The 18518-nt window shown below is 36.3% G+C and overlaps 1 protein-coding gene across 5 annotated transcripts in view; it reads right to left on the bottom strand.

The window, feature by feature from the left end:
- Nucleotides 1-18518, bottom strand: part of LOC135130178 (RNA-binding protein 45) — a 75020-nt gene that overhangs the window by 29296 nt on the left and 27206 nt on the right. For all 5 annotated transcript variants that reach the window (XR_010280688.1, XM_064057538.1, XM_064057537.1 and 2 more), the window contains 3 exons: nt 14855-15049; nt 12758-13281; nt 7121-7241 (listed from right to left, as the gene is read on the bottom strand). Coding sequence is in view for 4 of the 5 variants with exons in the window: in XM_064057538.1 (XP_063913608.1) it covers nt 7121-7241; nt 12758-13281; nt 14855-15049 (840 nt within the window). In the remaining variant the exon portion in view is untranslated. The remainder of the gene's footprint in view (nt 1-7120; nt 7242-12757; nt 13282-14854; nt 15050-18518) is intronic.

Below are 18518 nucleotides of genomic sequence, written 5' to 3'. Positions count from 1 at the left end.
TTTTTTGTTTATACTTTGCTTGTTTAAGAAGGGCCAACATCGTTCCCGACAAATCTAAATACGAAAGCTCCACGAAACCTTGTGCGGAAACAATGACGAACGCTTGGTGACCACGTGGTTTGAACTTTTACAAAATGGCGACGTTTCCCGTGACGTCCTAACCTAACCATAAAAGTTTAAAGGAAATGTCAGGGAAGACTCGGTCCGCGTGAATCGTGTAGATTGTTAATAGCTGAACTTCTTGCGAAGAGTGAGTAGCGAGCATCGCCATGCCCCAGGTTTTTAGTTCATAGAAACGCGGAGTATGCTTTGCCTGTCTTTGAGAGTAGAATCACCGACAGACAGACACGGTGAGGGACTTAAACTCCGCTCTCGTACCGCCTCTCTACAGCACACCCGCCGTTCTACAACTATTGACTTTGTTTAATTTGTCATTGTGTCATTTTAATTTGTTATTGCGTCATTTTAGCTTGTTCTTGCGTCGCTTAATGTGTCATTGTGTTATTTAATTTGTTATTGCGTCATTTAATTTTTCATTGTCATTTTGATTTGTTGGTGTACCATTTTAGTTTGTATTGCGTCATTTTAACTGCTGGTCTGTCACGGTTAATTTGTTGTTGCGCCATTTTAACTTGTTGGATCATTTGAACTTGCTGTTGTGTCACGTTTAATTTGTTGTTACGTCATTTTGATTTGTTATTGTCCAGGTTTAAAACTATCACCACTACACAATACGATCATTTTGATTTGATGTTTAAAACTTATTGCTGCCACACAATGTGATACAGATATCATACTCCAGAGGGTATAGCCATCCATTTACTTCCCCTAGGATTTAGGGCATTTTACTTAATTCTTTTTAGTTATTACTTGCGATGTTTCTAATATTCGTTTTCTGTACTTAGACTCAAACTAGAATAAAAGTTTTTTCTCTGGGAAATCAGTCCTATGGGTTATTTCTCATTGTTTTTTTTTTTCCTATTTAAGGTCCTTAAGTCTTTCACTCTTTGCACTTCGCAGTGCGCTAATTTGTATGAACGAACACTTCCCGCCATTTTTCAAAACACAATGTAAGGTTCTACTCTTATTAGACGATCACAATCCAAAGCTAAATTTTAAATTTTCGCGGGATAAAAAAAACAATTTTTTTCAATTTATTGTCTTATGGTTTCTACTAGTGAAACGCGCTTCAGAGCCCTCGACGCTGCGCGTCTCGGGTCCTAATTTGCGCTCGGTCTAGAATGCTTGGCTTTGCAACCTTGACTAATAATATAATATTATTCACATGTCAAAAATGTTTTGGCGGGACGTTTAGGTTACCACCATGATAACCGATAACCGATGTGTTTGTATCATGGTTACCATTAGTTAAGATGCCTTTTCTTCGTAAACGACGGCTTTGGAAAAGTTAAAATCATAAAACCACTAGTTATGTGGACGACCTAAACATGCAAATATTAATAGTTCCGAATTAAAAGGTAACAACGTGTGCTTTTTAAAAAAGGCATTTTTAACCAGGTGAATGGTTGCAACTGTTGACTATACTGTCATTTATATACTACTCGAGCGAATATGGTTTAATGAATCTAGTAGTGTAGTTTTTTTTTTTGTGAATAATAGCAAATTTTGTTTCTGTTCATGTTTAGCGAAAAGTTTCTATTTTTTCGGAAACACCAACATTCAGTAATGTGTGCATAGAGTCAATATTTTTGTTAAGAAACGTAACGTACCATTCTGGTCTTAAGTCACGAGTTAATGTGTGCATTAACAAGTTTTTCGATGTTTAACAACAAAAAATGTTGAGGAATTTGAAAATCCTTTTACGGAATTCATACGAAAGCTTGACCTAGACCTAATTTCACCATTGCACTTTAAACAGTTGGAGTTCAGGAACACAGAACATATTAAAGCTTTTTTTCTTCAAACGTCAGAAATACGGGTCATTGCATACCTCAATTGATAAATACAAAGTCCCACTTCACTGCCTCGACAGGAATCAAAAAATATGCTTACCCCTTGTTTACAATCACTTATAATTATACTTATACTTAAGTGCCAAAATTTCAGTAATGTAAAACTAATGGTACTGTTTACAATAGCAATTATGTGCAGGAATTACTACTTAAGCGAAACGTAGTTCCGTTGTCCCAAACCTTGCAAGCTTCTAGCTCTGTGCTTCTAGCTTTCTGCACAAATTTTATAATTGCACCAATCACAGGCAGAGTTGTGCGCAACCGCCATATAGTACAGGAGCGTTCACTCCGATCAGCTGTTTGTGTTTATTTTCAATTCGAAACCCGTTTCCTTTTGAATTTGGCGAGTATTTTGATTGGCTACTTATTACGATTCTAATTTCGTAAGCGCTATGTTGTAAACAACCCACAAGGAGGTTCAAGTTTGTAAGTATAATTTGTAGGTATCACTATAAGTATAAGTATTTTTTTTCTTTTTTTATTGGTTAACGTTACCCAACAGGCCGGAGGCCCAATTACAGGGTAACGGGGGACATACACAACACCCAGAGCAGGGCGGGAATCGAACCCACGACCCAAGGTGTGGCAGGCAAGCGCGATGCTACCTAACCCACCCGGGTCCTCAAGTATAATTATAAGTGAATGTAAACGAGGGGTTAGGCGACAAAAATTTTTTGCTGTCGCTGAATCAACCAATGAAATTTAAGCCTAGCCGTCTTATGTGTTGATGTTGAAGTTCCCACTGTTACTAGTGTTTCGTGCTGCCAATGTCAATCACAGACAACTGTCATATGTCATTTGTCACAATTCAGTCGGTCAGAGTCGAAGATTCGAATTATAACTGTCACCTAAATTAACCAATCATCATGCACGATCAAGGATAGTCTTATAATAATACTAGCTGACCCCGTGAACTTCGTTTCACCTACAATTTAATTTTGAATCTGCAAAACCGAATGCTTTGAAATCTTGCAAATGTTTTAAACATATGATAAGCATAATAAATTTTTATTCAAAATATATTTACTTATCCCCTCCAAAAAATTGATGACGTCAGCCCAAAATTTTGCCAAATGAATCCTATCTACTAAAATGTCCAAAATAGGATGAGACTATACTTGTGATTTATCATTCCATTCATATTTTTTAGTTTTGCTTGTAGGGGCTGTCTCAAAAAAATTAATCACTGAGTCAATTTATTTTATTGATTGAATCAAGAATTGCAAAACTGAATTTTGAAATATTGCAGACGTTTTGAAATTACTGTTTGACATGGTAAGTTTTTAATCAAAATATATCTGTTTATCAAGCCCAAAAACTTGATGACGTCATCTCAAGATTTTGCCGAATAAATCCTATCTAAAATGTGCAAAATATCATCAGTATATTTTCGTAATTTATCATTGCATTCATATTTTTTTAGATTTGCTTTTACAGTAAAAATGTATGGATCAGTCAATTTATTTTAGAGAATAACTCAAGAGTTGCAGAAATGAATACTTTGAGATCTTGCAGACGTTTTAAAGTTATTGTAAGCATGGTAAATTGTTAAGAATATTTATTTATTCCCCCCAAAAAATTGATGGAACGGCTCACTCGATTTTCCCACATAATTTTAGGAATACAATACAGTTATTTTTAGTATTACACTGCACCAATCCAAGGTGGTATACGTGTTGATCGTAAATGTTGATTAGGTCATCACAAAATTGTGTGAAGAGAAGACTCGAAAATGCTGAATATGTTTCATTATACTTTTGGTGCGCAGGAAGTTCTGTCGAAACAACGTTCGATCAATTTTTTGACAATGGTTGATATAAATAAAACTCAGTAGATGCTCATACTCGGCATACGAAGTATCTACTCGAATATCAAATCAAAATATTTCTAGTTTTTCTAGATGATGCCTAATACTTCAGTAGGTAACAGTTGATGCTCAAGTAGCATCTCGATACAACAAAAAAGGAAAACAGTGACAGTGTTCAACCATCAAGGCAAAAATCGAGTCACCAAAATATAAGTTAGTATGGGGTAGACAACTTGAGATGGGAATCTCTATGGCCAGTGCAATTTATGCATAAATAAAACTTAATTACATACCTGAAAAGTTTTCGATATTCCCGCTCCTAATGTGTTTTTCAAACTGAATGCACCTTTTGACGACGTTCCACGTTCATGAAAGTCGCCATGTTTAGTCAAAATTCACTCTTACAACGATCCTACTCGTTTTCTAAGCTGCTTTACACCTCGGTCATTTGCCACGCCGATGCACATTTTTAGATTAAATGCTCACAAAACGCGTAGATGTTCAATTTGTGCCCGGGGAGATACAATGTTTCCAAGTAGGTACTCAGTACATAGAGTAGATGCTCCGGTATATAAGAGTAATAATGAAGTAGGTACTTCGTACTTCGAATACTTATGAGTTATACTCAGTTTTATTCTTACCACCCAATGTCTCGCTTCAATGTTTGATTATGTTGATTATGAGCACAACGCTGATCAACTTCCATATCCGAATTACCCATCAAATAAATCATTGCGGTTTGCACCTGAGGTAGTTCGGCGCACATTTCATTGACTTCGTGGACCTATGTCAGCTTGTCGTCTTCTCGGCTGTGTAATGAACTTCATAAAACGACACAGAATTATTTTCACAGTCAATTAAATCTGTAAATTTTGTCTTGAGAATTTTAAAATATTGAAAATTTCAAATTAAATCCTCGAATAACGGTAAAGTTTGAGGTTTTGTCGAAACCAACAAAGTGAATATAGGTAAATAGAATGGCAGATCAAAATTATATAATAATATAGGTAAGGTATTAATAAGAAACTTTCGCAATGTGTAACTAAATTCACTTTAACAAAGACTTAACGACGTTTTTTTACGAAAAAACAAAGAACGATTTGAAATGCAATATACTTTTTCTACAATCGATATAGAAAGTAGGCATTTGACGCTTGGACTTGACAACGCAAAAGTCAAGTTTTCCGAGGAACGTCACTTTGTCGCTCACGCGCGACAAAATGTACAAAACGCTCGCTAATCCAATTAATCAAATATTCACTGGCCAGTTCATTCCATAGTAACAGGTAAACAAACTTTGGTTTATACATACAAATTTTTGAGTTTTATTGTTAATAAAATTAATTTTTTGGTAAAAGTGGGAGGTTTTTAATTATTGTGCAAACTATCTTGATTGTAGAAAAAATCTTGTGTGTATTACGAGCGCAAATTCATTGCCGATTTTCTCTCAAACGGCAATGTATAATTTTGCGCTCTTAATACACAAATAGCTATTGTCAAGTCGAAGCGTCAAATGCCTACTCTACTTTCTACATCGATTGTAGAAAAATAGCTATTTTACAATCGCACGGAAGAAATAGTTTTGTATGACACATCAGTTAGACGACAGGTTCGTCAGGAACGCCAACTATTGAAATTAATTAAATTTTTTAGAATTTTTTGATTTTTTAGCCGTTCTTTTAAGTTTTCCCTATTTTTATTTATAAACCATCCCCATAATGTAAAAAATTCTTCAAATCGGTCAAGCCGTTTTTGAGTTTTAGCGAAACTAACAGGAACAGCAATTGATTTTTATTATATAGAAGATTAAAAAATAGGAGTTGGTGGTAGAAAGGTGAAAATTTATGGTTATATGTATTTTTTGATGCTAAATCTTAAAAAAAAATAAAAATAAAAAATTTTGTCCAAAAAATAAACAAAAATTTTTTAGGGTGGGCCACCCTTATCACTTAGGTGTATAAAAAATTGTTTACAACCTATTCTCAGACCTATCGAATATACATAAAAAATTTCATACAAATCGGTCAACCCATTTCGGAGGAATTCGGTTACAAATACTGTGACACGAGAATTTTATACATAAATGCATTATTATTTTAGAACAAATTTCATTACCATAAAAAAGATTATACTGAGTCGACCTTAAAAGATAGACATATGCTGTCCGGACTTTTCTTTAAAACTTTTAGAGGGGAACAATTTCGTCATACATGATTTTTACGTAACATCAACCGTTTAAGCAGCGTAAGCAACGGAAGCTGTCAAAGCAGGAATAATTTTCCCGTTTTTCCGAATTTTTCATTGCTACTTCGCTCCTATTGATCGTAGCATGATGTTATATAACCTATATGTAGATACGATAAATGGACTATCCAACACAAAAAGATTTTTTGAATTCGAACCAGTAGTTTCTGAGATTAGCGTGTTCAATTAAACAAACACTTCAGCTTTATAATTTAAGTATAGAAGTATAGATGAAACGGTAAAATTTTACAAAGGGCACTTCACGATTTCGCACAAACTGTTTGCACACAACTCTTCTGCAGCACCCCCTGAACACGTTCCTCACCTTCAAATGTTGTGGAAATGCTTACTTTTGCCACAAAAAAATTGTTAAATTTCCCATTTGTACACTCTTCAATGGGAAGCCGTTTCCAACATAACCTAACTTTTTATAGTCAACAACACGCGTACGTGTAATGTCGGGTTTTTAGTGAAGGCAGGACGCTTCGCGCCCTGCACCCCATTACAAACATACCCCTAAACGTGGCACTTCTTGCTCCGTGGATTATTTAGTCATTGGAATTCGTGCGAGTTCAACTATGTGTGCAGTTGGTTGCTTACATGTGGCGCAACTAGTAGGGTTGCAAATCATAGGGCGAACACTAAATATTTTTTTCTGACACAAGAAAGTGCTTTAAGAATCAGTTCTAAGTGATTTTTGTCACAATTTCTTAGATTTCAACATTTTCATGTCCAATAAATTGGATCTAGTTCCACGTTTGAAGAAAAAATAGCATGTTTTATACGGAGAAAAATGACTTTTCGTGGCTCATCTGTAATTGCCGGCTACGCGCGCTCGGCCGTCAAACCTTCAGATTCGCCACGAAAAGTCTCATTTTTGCTCCTTATAAAACAAGATACTATCTTATTGTTTTTGCTCAAAGAAAATGTTGCGAACTCAAATACAGTCCATCTAACTTCTTACCTAATCTTTCAATATTCAAAATTGCACTGATTTTCATGTACACAAAAGGTTAAAAAAGGGTGAAACATCGTTTTAAAACTTTTACTAAATACACAAGCGACTCTTTTCATGCAAAACAAAGCTCTACATTACCTTGAAACAGTTGATTCTTCTTCAGAGGCCAAGGGTTGTAAATCAGGCAATTTTATACTGCTCTTAACATCAGCATCTTTAGAAACTGAAGTTAAGCCCAGCTTGGTTTGTAAAACGTTATCTGCAAACAAAAATAAAGACGAATGAATTAAAATTAAAAATATCGATTTAAGGATACTTGAAGAAGGTAATAAATACGTGTACTTAATGTATTATTTTCAAACTACAAATTTTACTGTCCCCTGTAGTGTACTGCAATATTTTAATAGTTATGGCTTGTTTAGAAATTAAATTTAATAAACTTTTAATAGTATATTATTAGCCAAGGTTGCAAAGCCAAGCATTCTAGACCGAGCGCAAATTAAAACCCGAGACGCACAGCGTCGAGGGCTCTGAAGCGCGAGGTCTAGAAGTGGCTTTGCAAACCGTGGTTAATATACTATTTTTTTCACTAGTAGAAACCATAAGACAATAAACTGAAAAAATAAACGTTCAATTTTTTGACGCAACATGATTTTGTTTTGATTTCTAATCAAACTTGATCTAAATCTTCAACACAAAGAAAACCGTTTACACTTGACGCTGAGTTAATCATTTTATCTTCTACCGTCTACCAACTACCGTGCGTATACTCAAGTAATGTTTGTAGCACACATTTGTTCATTTTTTAAGAAATAATCACATCAAACATTGCCTACATAACCTCAATTTTTCTTTTTGAACCGGTGGTCGCAAAAGTTGAATTTGCTACCTCTAAATGAGTCGGGATTTGCGTGCTTGATGGCTGCTAGTGAAAAAAATTATTTTTCTATCCAAGTTATATTAAACAGACGTACGAAAGCAGCTTTATATAAAATGGGGGTTGAGCACGTGTCATGTCAGTAACCATTACATAATTGTTTCTTTATAGCTGCCGTCTAACCACCAATTTTAGCACTCGGCAGCAGTAGATTTTCAATAGATCTGTACAAGTGTATATTATTATCGTACTGGCCGGAAATATGTTTTTCTACGAGTCGCAGTGTTATGCACGTTGACAGTGGTAAAATAGGCAGTGTCACAGCTGGAATCAAGAACCCATAGAAGACCCTGAGGTGTATTTTTCTGTGCTATAACCAAATAAAAGCTCAGAAGGACCATATGATTTCTCCGAACAAATGTAAAGAGAAAACTAAGATTTTTGTCATACTTATGAATTACCTCATATTAAGTTCATAGAGAGATAAGCTGTCGAAATTACTTCTCTAAAAGAGAAGCGCTGCTTCTAAGTCACAATAAATCAACAATTTTTAAATACAACAGCATGCGACTTTCGAAGCTAAATAATCAATGCGATCTTCCTATGTAAGATAATTCTCTATTACTACACATAATAACTTCACATTTATCAAGTTATCAGCCATGATCGGATTTTAGGGAAAAATACAAGGACGATGACTTGTCAAAGTTTATTACTAATTTATTATCGGCGAGTCAACACTTTGCAGATGATATACTATTTTGCTCCATGTTCTGAAGCCCTGTTCTATCACCCGATGTATCAAATAATCTAATATCATCAGCAAAGAGTATGTGGTTGTTGGCAATAATCTCTGTTGGTAAATCGTTGACGAAAACAATGAAGAACAAGGGCCCTAAAACTGACCCTTGTGGCACCCTATGAGAAATATTTAGTAATTTAGATTTACAATCATTTTTTGTTACAGTTTTTTTCAGATTGGACTCTAAATAGTCTTTGTTCTCGAACCCCGTAGCACTTTTCTAACAGTAACCCATGATCTAGCGTATCAAAAGCCTTGCTCAAGTCTAGAAATGTTGTACATGAAACCTTACCATCATCTATGCGTGATCTAATGGACTTCACGAGGTCTAATGCCTGGATAGTCGAATAACCTTTTCTAAATCCGTTTGAAATTAATTTCGAATATTAGAAGTATTTTACAAGTCGAATATAAACTAATTTTTCAAAAAATTTGAAAAAAAAAAACAGGTAGAATTGCTAGGGGTCTATAGTTCCAGATGTTATCTTTCCTTCTTTTTTTTTATGTAAGGGTAAAATATTGGCAACTTTTAATTCTTCTAGAAAAGTAAATAGTATCACTGATACATTTATCAAACAAATCCGCAATTATTGGGCAAATTAATTGAATTAGGTGCTTTAAAACCATTATATTTAAATCATAAATGTCCCTAGCTTTACTAGGTTTTAGATTCTTTACAACTTTTAAAATGTCTGTTTCATCAGTCAGTTCCCAAACAAATGAGTTTGAAGTACATTGTGTAGACAATATACCTATAAAACAATCTTTCAAAAGTATTCGTTAAAAGTTTTCGACAGAAATATTCGAATTTTCCCTATCTGATAGTTTATAATTTATGTCTGTTTTGATTATTTAAGGGATTGTTTTACTTGTGTTACAAGAATTTTCGATTTTGGTTTTGAACTATTGTTTACTTGTTTTGGCGCAAGGTAGTTGGGAAGAGAAAGTTGTTTCACTTTTAAACGTCTTTATGTCAAAACCGTAACGACAGAACTGAACTATGTGGTACAGGATACAAAAGGATCTACTCAGACGACATGCGCACTCTTAAGAAATTTTGCTTCTTCGTGTTCGTGTTTTAGACCATACAAACTGCGCTTTAACTTGCACACGCGTCCGGATTCATCGTTGTTTCTATCTGGATGTTTCTTCCTCGAGAAACCCGCACAAAAGTGTAGTTTTCACATCAAATTGCATAATTGTTAAATTTCGTGATGTCGCAACACTCAATAATGTTCTAACGATATCGAACCGGGCCACGGGGCTAAATGTTTTGACATAGTCAATACAGTATCACCGCTTTTGTTCGTATTCACCCGGAAAACCCACCAGTTATCGATGATTTTCTTGTCTACAGCGGGTCCACCAACTGTCAGAAATCGTTTTCATACAACGACCCAATTTCTTCGTCCATCGGTTGCGCCACTGTTGCGCATTTTCGGACGCAATTGCTAAATTATACGAGGGCGACGATGGCAAAATAAATAAAGTCTTCTAAATACGCCGGCTTAGTTGTCTTTCGGTGTGGACGTTGTCCCTTTTTTTCTGCTTCCGAAATATTTAGATTCCAGCCCCGTAGCTACGGGGGGGCAAGATGGGGCTGAGCCCCCCCTAGCAGTTGTGGTTGCCCCCCCTGGAAGACTTACACATTATAAATTTCAAATTAGTAATAAAATTTCAATATAAAGCCGATTGCCGAAGCATATTTACTAGGCCCACCCGCCCACCCTTTATTTTCTTACAGGGTTTGTTATTTGGCAATATCATCCTAACGTTGATGTTGACCGTATAAAAAATGAACTGTCATGTCACATTTTATTCCATAGCCTACTACTAAACATGCAAAAAAATAAATTCAAACAAATTGGTTGTTATCTAGTGATTGGCCACTGTACGAATTTTTGGATGCAGTACAGCTGTTTGTGAATCTACATTATCTGTTTTAACGCCTTCAATGACGCATCAAAGATTGGCAAACTTGGTTTTTCTGGCTTTTTAAAAGTACCGTATGAAATCTTTGAACTTCCAGGTTTTTACGAAAATTTAATAGCGTAAAAGATCGATGTTTACAATTATTTTAATACTCTTTCAAATGTAAAAACTGAGAAAAAATAAGATAGTTATCTGAGTGTATTATTAAAATATATATTCATATTTACATGAAGCCCCCTCTGTCGACAAACTTGCCCCCCCTGAATAAGTTTTCTAGCTACGGGGCTGTTAGATTCTTCCTCTATCTCTAAAGCCGGTTCATCTGTTTCTATTTCTTCGGCAGTTTTCTACAAATCCAATTCTACGGATTTTTTTTTTTTTTGACTTCTCTCTGCAGTTTTGCGGAATTGTCGTTTCATTCGCGAATATAACATCTTTGCTCGTAATAACTTTATTTGTCGTTACTAGGAAAAAAATTTTTGCCGATTTTGCTTCAGCACGTGTACATAGCACTTTGTGCTGAAGATGTGTAGGTGGTCAGGATTATTTACACTCTGTTTTTAAATGGGGTCTTCTGTCACCGACGTTAGTCCCGTTCGATTTATCACGTAGACGGCGGTGTATTCGAATTATGAAAAGGTAGATGAAAAGAACCCGTCTTTGGCAGCCCGTGTTTAATCACAACGGTTTCCTGAAAGAAGAGCCCCTACAGATGCCATTAAAGGACTATAAAGTTTCTTGAGGGAGAACTGGCCATCTACGAAAAAACCCCGAAGACGAAGAGCTACCGGTGTTGAAAATGAAGTGGGAGTTCTAGAAATGGTTAACGAAAATCGCCGTTGCAGTCAAAGAACAATTGCAGCAACTGTTGACGTTAGTAAAACGTCTGTGCAACGAATACTCAGTACACATAAATTTCATGTCTATCACCTGATTTTGGTTCAAGAACTAAAACCCACTGACTACCCAAAAAGGTTAGCACTGTGTAATTTTTTTTAGTGTCAACCATTTAGAAGAAACAATTACAGAAGCAATAAGAGCCATTACCCCGGAAACATTAATGCATGTTAAAACATCCTTTTGGAATAGGATTGACGCATGTGAGAGAAACATGGGTCAAAACTTCCAACATTTATTGCATTAGGAAAAAATAAAACGTGTTTTTGTCAAAACTTCTGACAAGTGTTAAGGTTACTGTATTTAATGTAATTATAATATCCAAGATAGTGGTGAAAATGTACTTTGGGTTGCGTTTCAAATTTATTCAGGCTCTTTATTACTCGTGGACCACCTGTACACAAACCTTTTTTTATATGATCCCTTAAATAAAGCATCTTTAATAACTAATGTAACGTATGTTTGTTTTTGGGGCCTTGGCTTACGCTGGGATTTAAAAACACCAGTAGTATTTATAACGTTCGTGTTGTTACATATTTGGTTTTGTCTGTCCTTGTGTCTGTGCGTATGAGCGAGGCGCTAGTTTCAATTTTTCGTAAAAAAAACTCATTTTGACGAATTTATCAGTCAAATCATTCGAACACCTTTAGTTTTAACCACGGTGGTAGAAGTAAGGTGTGGAAACCTCATTCATAACTTTCCTCAAAATCATTGGTAGAAAACACAAATCGCGTGGTTTGGATTATATGTCATTCGCTGTCCACACCGCAGCGACGTCTAGAGAGATCAGTTGAAATTAAGTAATAGAAAACTGCATTAAATCTTTGACATTTATGCCAATGTCATTTATTACCCAATCACAAATGTCGAATCATCCACCAATCACACGATTCACACCAAGGACCAACCACAAACCGTTGTGCTGTGATTTATTTTCCCTCCAACGAATCTGTCACTTAATTCATTCATAAATACACTGACAAGTTGAAATGTTAATACATAGATGGACATACTGTGCTGCATACTATTTCGTAGTAAATAAGCCTACTGGGATGCGTGTTTTATTCAACAAATTGGAGCGGCTTGTTTCCACACCTTACTTCTACCACCGTGGTTTTAACTTGCACGTTAAGCAACAGTGATAATATAGTAATTTCATTTCTATTCCCAAAATTCAAATGCTCATATCATTTTAGGTTGTACAGAAAAAAGAAACAGAAAAATACTAATTAGAACAAACATATTTCGCCAAAAATAAAAAGCATACCTGAAGACAGAGCAGCACCTTGAATCAAACTGGAAGCATGGGCTATTGTTTCGGTAATCTGTATTATGTCTGTCTGTTTTTGCTCTGCACATGTAGATTCAAAATTTTGAACAGCCTCAAGATCTGTTTTTACTATTATTCTATTTCCAGGAGGATATTCAAATCCGTGTAACTTTTCTTTTGCATAGGACGCTGATTGTGCACTGTTATAAACAACTGAAGCAACTCCTCTATTTGGCGTAGGATGACCTTCTAATGTAAGATGACAATAATCTAAACCTGGTATGATATCAAATAATTTCCACAGTTGATCCTGATTAAGTTGTGGACTAACTATTGCAATTAACTTCGTACAACCAGTCGGATTGTTTATATCAGGTATCGGTAACGACGTACTTTTGTTTATCGAATTAAAATTAACTTGGAATTTTTCTTCATTCTTCAAATATGGTTTTCGAGGTTCAGCAAATACAGCCTTATATTTTCGATCACACTTTTCAAAAGCAGCAGCAGCATGAGAAAACCTACAAAAATTCATTACATATGTTATATAAATATTTTTAAAAACTGGTGATACAATAATTACATAGTTATATAAATTACTGACTAATATTAACACTACTTCAAACAAAAACAGAAGTAGTACAAATACACTACTCAAATTAATTAGCGGAACAATTTTTTGCCAAAATATACCTCTTTCCTTGAAGTTGTGATGAAAACAAAACAAATCATTTTTGAAAGGTAAGACATTTAATAAGCAGTTAAAAAAACATCTTTGAATGGGTAGTTAAACTTTAGATAATAGTGATTATGCAGAGCAGCAGAATATGAGAAACTATTGTCGGCTATACTTTTATTGCAAAAAAATTAAAATTTTTAACAGTCTACTATACAGTGTATTCCCCCGTTAGCTTGAATTACAGCTTGGCATCGTCTACGCATGCTACGAATTAGCCTTCAAATGTCTTCTCAAGGAATTATTTTCCATTCTTCAAGTACATTTGTTGTTATCCGAGCTCTATGTGGTATTGCATTATCCTACATTACCATGAAATCAGCAGCAGGCACTACATGACGTTCCAAAACCAAATCAATGTAATTTCTTGTGTTTAAATTCCCATGCATAACCGCAAGGTCTGTTTTGCCCTATAATCAATAAAACTATTACAGATCCGCTACCAAATCTATAGACTTGTTGAATGACAGCAGGTAAGTACCGTTCACACGGACGTCTGTAGACACGGAGGCGCCATCACAACGACTTCGGTGAAATCTGGACTCGTCCGTAAAAAACCAGAACTCTAGTGTTGAAGTTGTCAGTTCGCATGATTTTGATCGAATACCATTCGCGTTCTTTTGTGTTCTATTTAACGAGGTTTTTTCACAGGTCTACTGTCGAAGTTTATTCGATACGATTTGCTCCCAAATCTCTACCCCAGTAGATCTTATAAGCTAGATGTAAGCTCGCAAAAGTAAGAAACCGGTCCTACTGCGGGGTTTGTTTCCTTTGAGAAACTTGTTCGGCCTATCTTGTGTACTCTCCTGTCTCTCTGAAGGGATTCCATACCCTGTGGATTACAGAATGGTAAACCTAACGATCTGCTTACTGCCCGGAAAGATTGACCACATTCGAGCAAGGCTACTGCCCGCGGTTTTTAAATTGCAGCAGCACGCATAAGTTGGTGTCACGACACAAACATTTGACAAAAAACGATGTTTCGATTTACAATTGTTTAAATTACAGCTTTATAGCACTATCAAATTACAATTTCCCATTTTGGTTTTCTTAATCGCTGAATATTATCAACGATTTCTCAAGTCTGCTGAACACCACCAATATCGTTTTCATTAACTTATTTATATACAGAATGTAGCTTTTAAAATTGTCATGTTTGGTTTTCATAGTGTTTCATAGAAAAAGTTATATTCTAGCAAAAAAATGTTCCGTTAGCACCCCAGTATTCGGTGTGCAGCAATTCATTAATTTCAAGTATAAACTTTATTCAAAATTTTTATCAAAAACCAAAATATTTGTATATATCCATAAAGTTGAATGTTTCTAAAATGTATAACGGTTTTTAAAGAAAATCATACCTGAAATATTTCACGTAAGCAAAACCTTTGCTTTCGCGAGTTCCTTTATCTCTCATTATTGTAGCATAGTCTATCGTCCCAAAAGTTTTAAAATAGTCGTGTAATTCAGAATCCGTCATGTTTTTTGGAACAATCACAAATAGTCTTAGAATTCTTTCTTCTTCATTCCACTCCCTTTTTGAACCTTGATCACGGCTACAAAAAAACAATGTATAGTTTTTACAAACTACCACCGGACAGTGGAGATCATAAAAATTAAGCAACAAAGACGACCCTAATCGGATTATAACGCACGGAAAATTATGACACCACCTCTTTTAGCCGGTCGCTGGGCTGGGTTTACCTAGAGAATCCTAGAAACGATACTCAGGGCAGGATTCGTTATTCCGTTTTCTACATTTCTACTTAGTTAAATATGTGATTGGAAAGTTGTAAATAAATGTTTTATTCTTTTATACTCGTACATTATAATGTGATTATAATTATTATTAACGCTAAAATTATAAAACCAATTTAAATGTTTTTATCATTAGTTCAATAAAACTTGGTGAATACGGACCTAGCAAAGCCCCGAATGCAACGTAATAGCAAGGAAGATTTTATTTACGGGAGGGTCTTGGTACGTACCAACTTTCTTAACACTTAATTGCGGTTTTCATTGTTGCTTACTTTTTATGACTTTCCCTGCCCGGTGGTAGCTTGCAAAAACTATACTACTCGTATTATCACAACACTATATTTTACGGCTGATAAATAACGTTTATTTGGCCAATATAATCAGATTCCAGTTACAGAACAAATCCTAACAATAAGTAATCGTGTTCATCTTATCAATTAATGAGTGTACGTAAATACATATAGTATACGAGGGTGGGGTGACAAGTACCGGGCCTCACATAGATGTGGGAGTAATACAATCAGTATAATGATGGCATTCCATAATTTCATCTTTCATCAGCTTCCCTTAAAAATTTCATGTCAATAGGTCGTTTAGTAGTTGGATGGCAGTCCTTCAGATTAGATGCATCAAACAATTCTAACAAAATGGAAAAAGTGGAAATTCGGCCAATGATTAATTTTTTTTTTTTTTGGAAACGCCTAAAAGCAAGTGAGATCAACAAAGAGTTGGATACAACATTGGGAGACTCCTCTCCATCGTATACAACAATTAAGTGATGGGTTGCTAAATTTAAAATGGGCCGAATCAGCACAAATAATGAACCATGCAGTGGGCATCTTGTTGAGGTGACCCCTCCATAAATTACAGAAAAAAATCATAAAATTATCTTGGTTGACCGGAGAGTGAAAGTGAGGGAGGTAGCAGAATCAATAAGGATCACAACAGAACGTATTCGAAATATTTTACATGAACACTTAACAATGAAAAAGCTTTGCGCCAGGTGGCTGCCGCGTTTGCTCGCTCCAAACCAAAAACAGCGTCGTAAGGATGTTTCGGCTGATTGTTTGGCACACTACAGGCGTAACCCAACTGAGTTTTTGGGTCCATTCATTACAGTCGATGAAACATGGTTCCATCTTTACACCCCCGAGACAAAACAGCAGTCGAGACAGTGGACCAAAAAAAGAGAACCTCCGAAGAAAGCGAAGACAGTTGCATCGGCCAGTAAGGTTATGGCCACCATCTTTTGGGATGCGAGGGGAATAATTTTTATTGACTACCTCCAAAAGGGAAAAACAGTTGTGGGGAATATTATGCCATTCTACTACAACGTTTACAACAGGAAATTAAAGCAAAACGGCCAGATTTGCCGGAAAAAAAAGGTGCAGTTTCATCAGGACAATGCACCAGTCCATACTTCAGTCATTGCGATGGTTACAATTCATGAATTAAAATTTGAATTGGTTCCCCACCCTCCCTACAGACCCCATTTAGCCCCATGTCACTTCCACCTTTTCCCAAACCTCAAAAACTGGTTGGGTGGTAAGAGGTTTATGACAACATCAAAGCAGCAAATAGTTATTTTGAAGATCTCTACAAATCGTTGTATTACTCCGGTGTAACCGCTCTAGAAGATCGCTGGGTTAAGTGTATCGAGCTAAATGGAGATTATGTTGAGAAATAAATAAAAATTAACCGAAAAAAACAATGCATTCCTGTTGAGGCCCGGCATTAATCACCCCACCCTCGTAATAAAAAATTGGTCGATGGTTATTTCGATGAAACTTCCCTTCCCTTGTTTATTACACAACGAGATCAAGAATGATTGAAATAGTTGGCAAAACTGAATTAAAATAATTTTGGTTTTTCAGTTGGCGGGAAGAACTGCATTTCAGCATTTTAATTTGCGACAAGTGTGTAGGTTTGTGTTTTTGATTGTTTTTTTCTTCAAAACATGCCTCTTTCTGTGGAGCAAAATACCTTTATGGTAATGGCTTATTTTCGTACTGGAATCCAATAAATATTGGGAACTGGGATTATTCCATAAAGTTTTGTTATGACCAGTTCATGGGCATGTATCCTGATATACAAATTGCATTTCATCTTTTCACACAGTAAGTGTACACGTATTGTTGGGCGGTTTCTTGAAACCGGTAGTATCGAACAAAAAAGTCAACTGGAAGACCGGCATCGGTGGTAACGGAACAGGCAGTTCATAATGTTGAAGAAAGAATGCAACATAGTCCGAACAAATCTATTAGGAGACTGTCTCAACCGATAGGTATATCTTACGGAAGTTGTCAAACCATCTTAAAGAAAAACTCCACATGCACCCATATAAGGTGACCACGGTTCAACATCAACCCCAAGACTTTCTTAATCTGCGGGGCTAAGGTAAAAATACGGAGGAAGACTCGCTTGCAAGCGGAGACGGCGAACACCGACCCGCCGCAACCGGGCCCATCCTCCTCCGGGATAAACCCCAAGGGCAAAGGCAAGTTGCAATAGCCAAACCCTAAACAACCCAGGGTGAAAAAAGAGCACCTCCACACCTGCGGTAGCACAAAAGCAAAAGAGGATGAGGAGGCAGAGACCACCTATAAATAACATAGCTACAGGGAGGTAGCTGCAAGTCATCACCGTGTAGCTGTAATTGATGTACAGCATCCACTTGGTAAGCTGACTCCTGACCAAGTGGCGGTGGTACAAAATGGGCTAATGGGCGCACTGGACAGACAACTTGAACAGTGCCTGGCATCGGGAAGACAAGCAACCACTTTCAGGGGCATCAAGTACACAGAGGAAATCCTAAGGATAACCTGTGAAGAAGTCTCTGGAATACCTAAAACAAACAGTGCGCTTTCTAACATCCTTGTGGGAAGGCGCAGAACTTAACGTGGTTCCTGAAGCCTCAACCAGTGGGGACAGCCCCGCCTGAGACATAAGCCTCATGTCTCCTAAGATATGTATGAGATTTTTGGTTGCAGAGATGGCGCTGCAGCAGATAAAATTCCAAGGCCTGCTCACTCGGGCTTTTTAAAGGCGGCCACACACAGAGAGGGAAGACTGTACAGTTAAAAGTGTGCACGCTTGTCATAAGTTAAACCCGTACTCTCTAACTGCACACACACAGAGAGAGGGAAGACGTGCAATCAAAAGTGTGCACGCTTGTCGTAAGTTATTAAACCCGTACTCTCTAAACGGCGCAACTGAATTTAAACTCAAGCGTGCAGCGATTTGTGAGTTTTCCCCGCGCAGTTATAA

The sequence above is a fragment of the Zophobas morio genome, unplaced genomic scaffold, assembly GCF_036711695.1.
Source record: "Zophobas morio isolate AGI-343-1 ecotype UQ-CSIRO unplaced genomic scaffold, CSIRO_AGI_Zmor_V1 ptg000017l, whole genome shotgun sequence".
NCBI classification, from domain to species: domain Eukaryota; kingdom Metazoa; phylum Arthropoda; class Insecta; order Coleoptera; family Tenebrionidae; genus Zophobas; species Zophobas morio.
The sequence above is the reverse complement of the archived record's forward strand: the minus strand, read 5'-3'. Positions and strand labels throughout refer to the sequence as shown.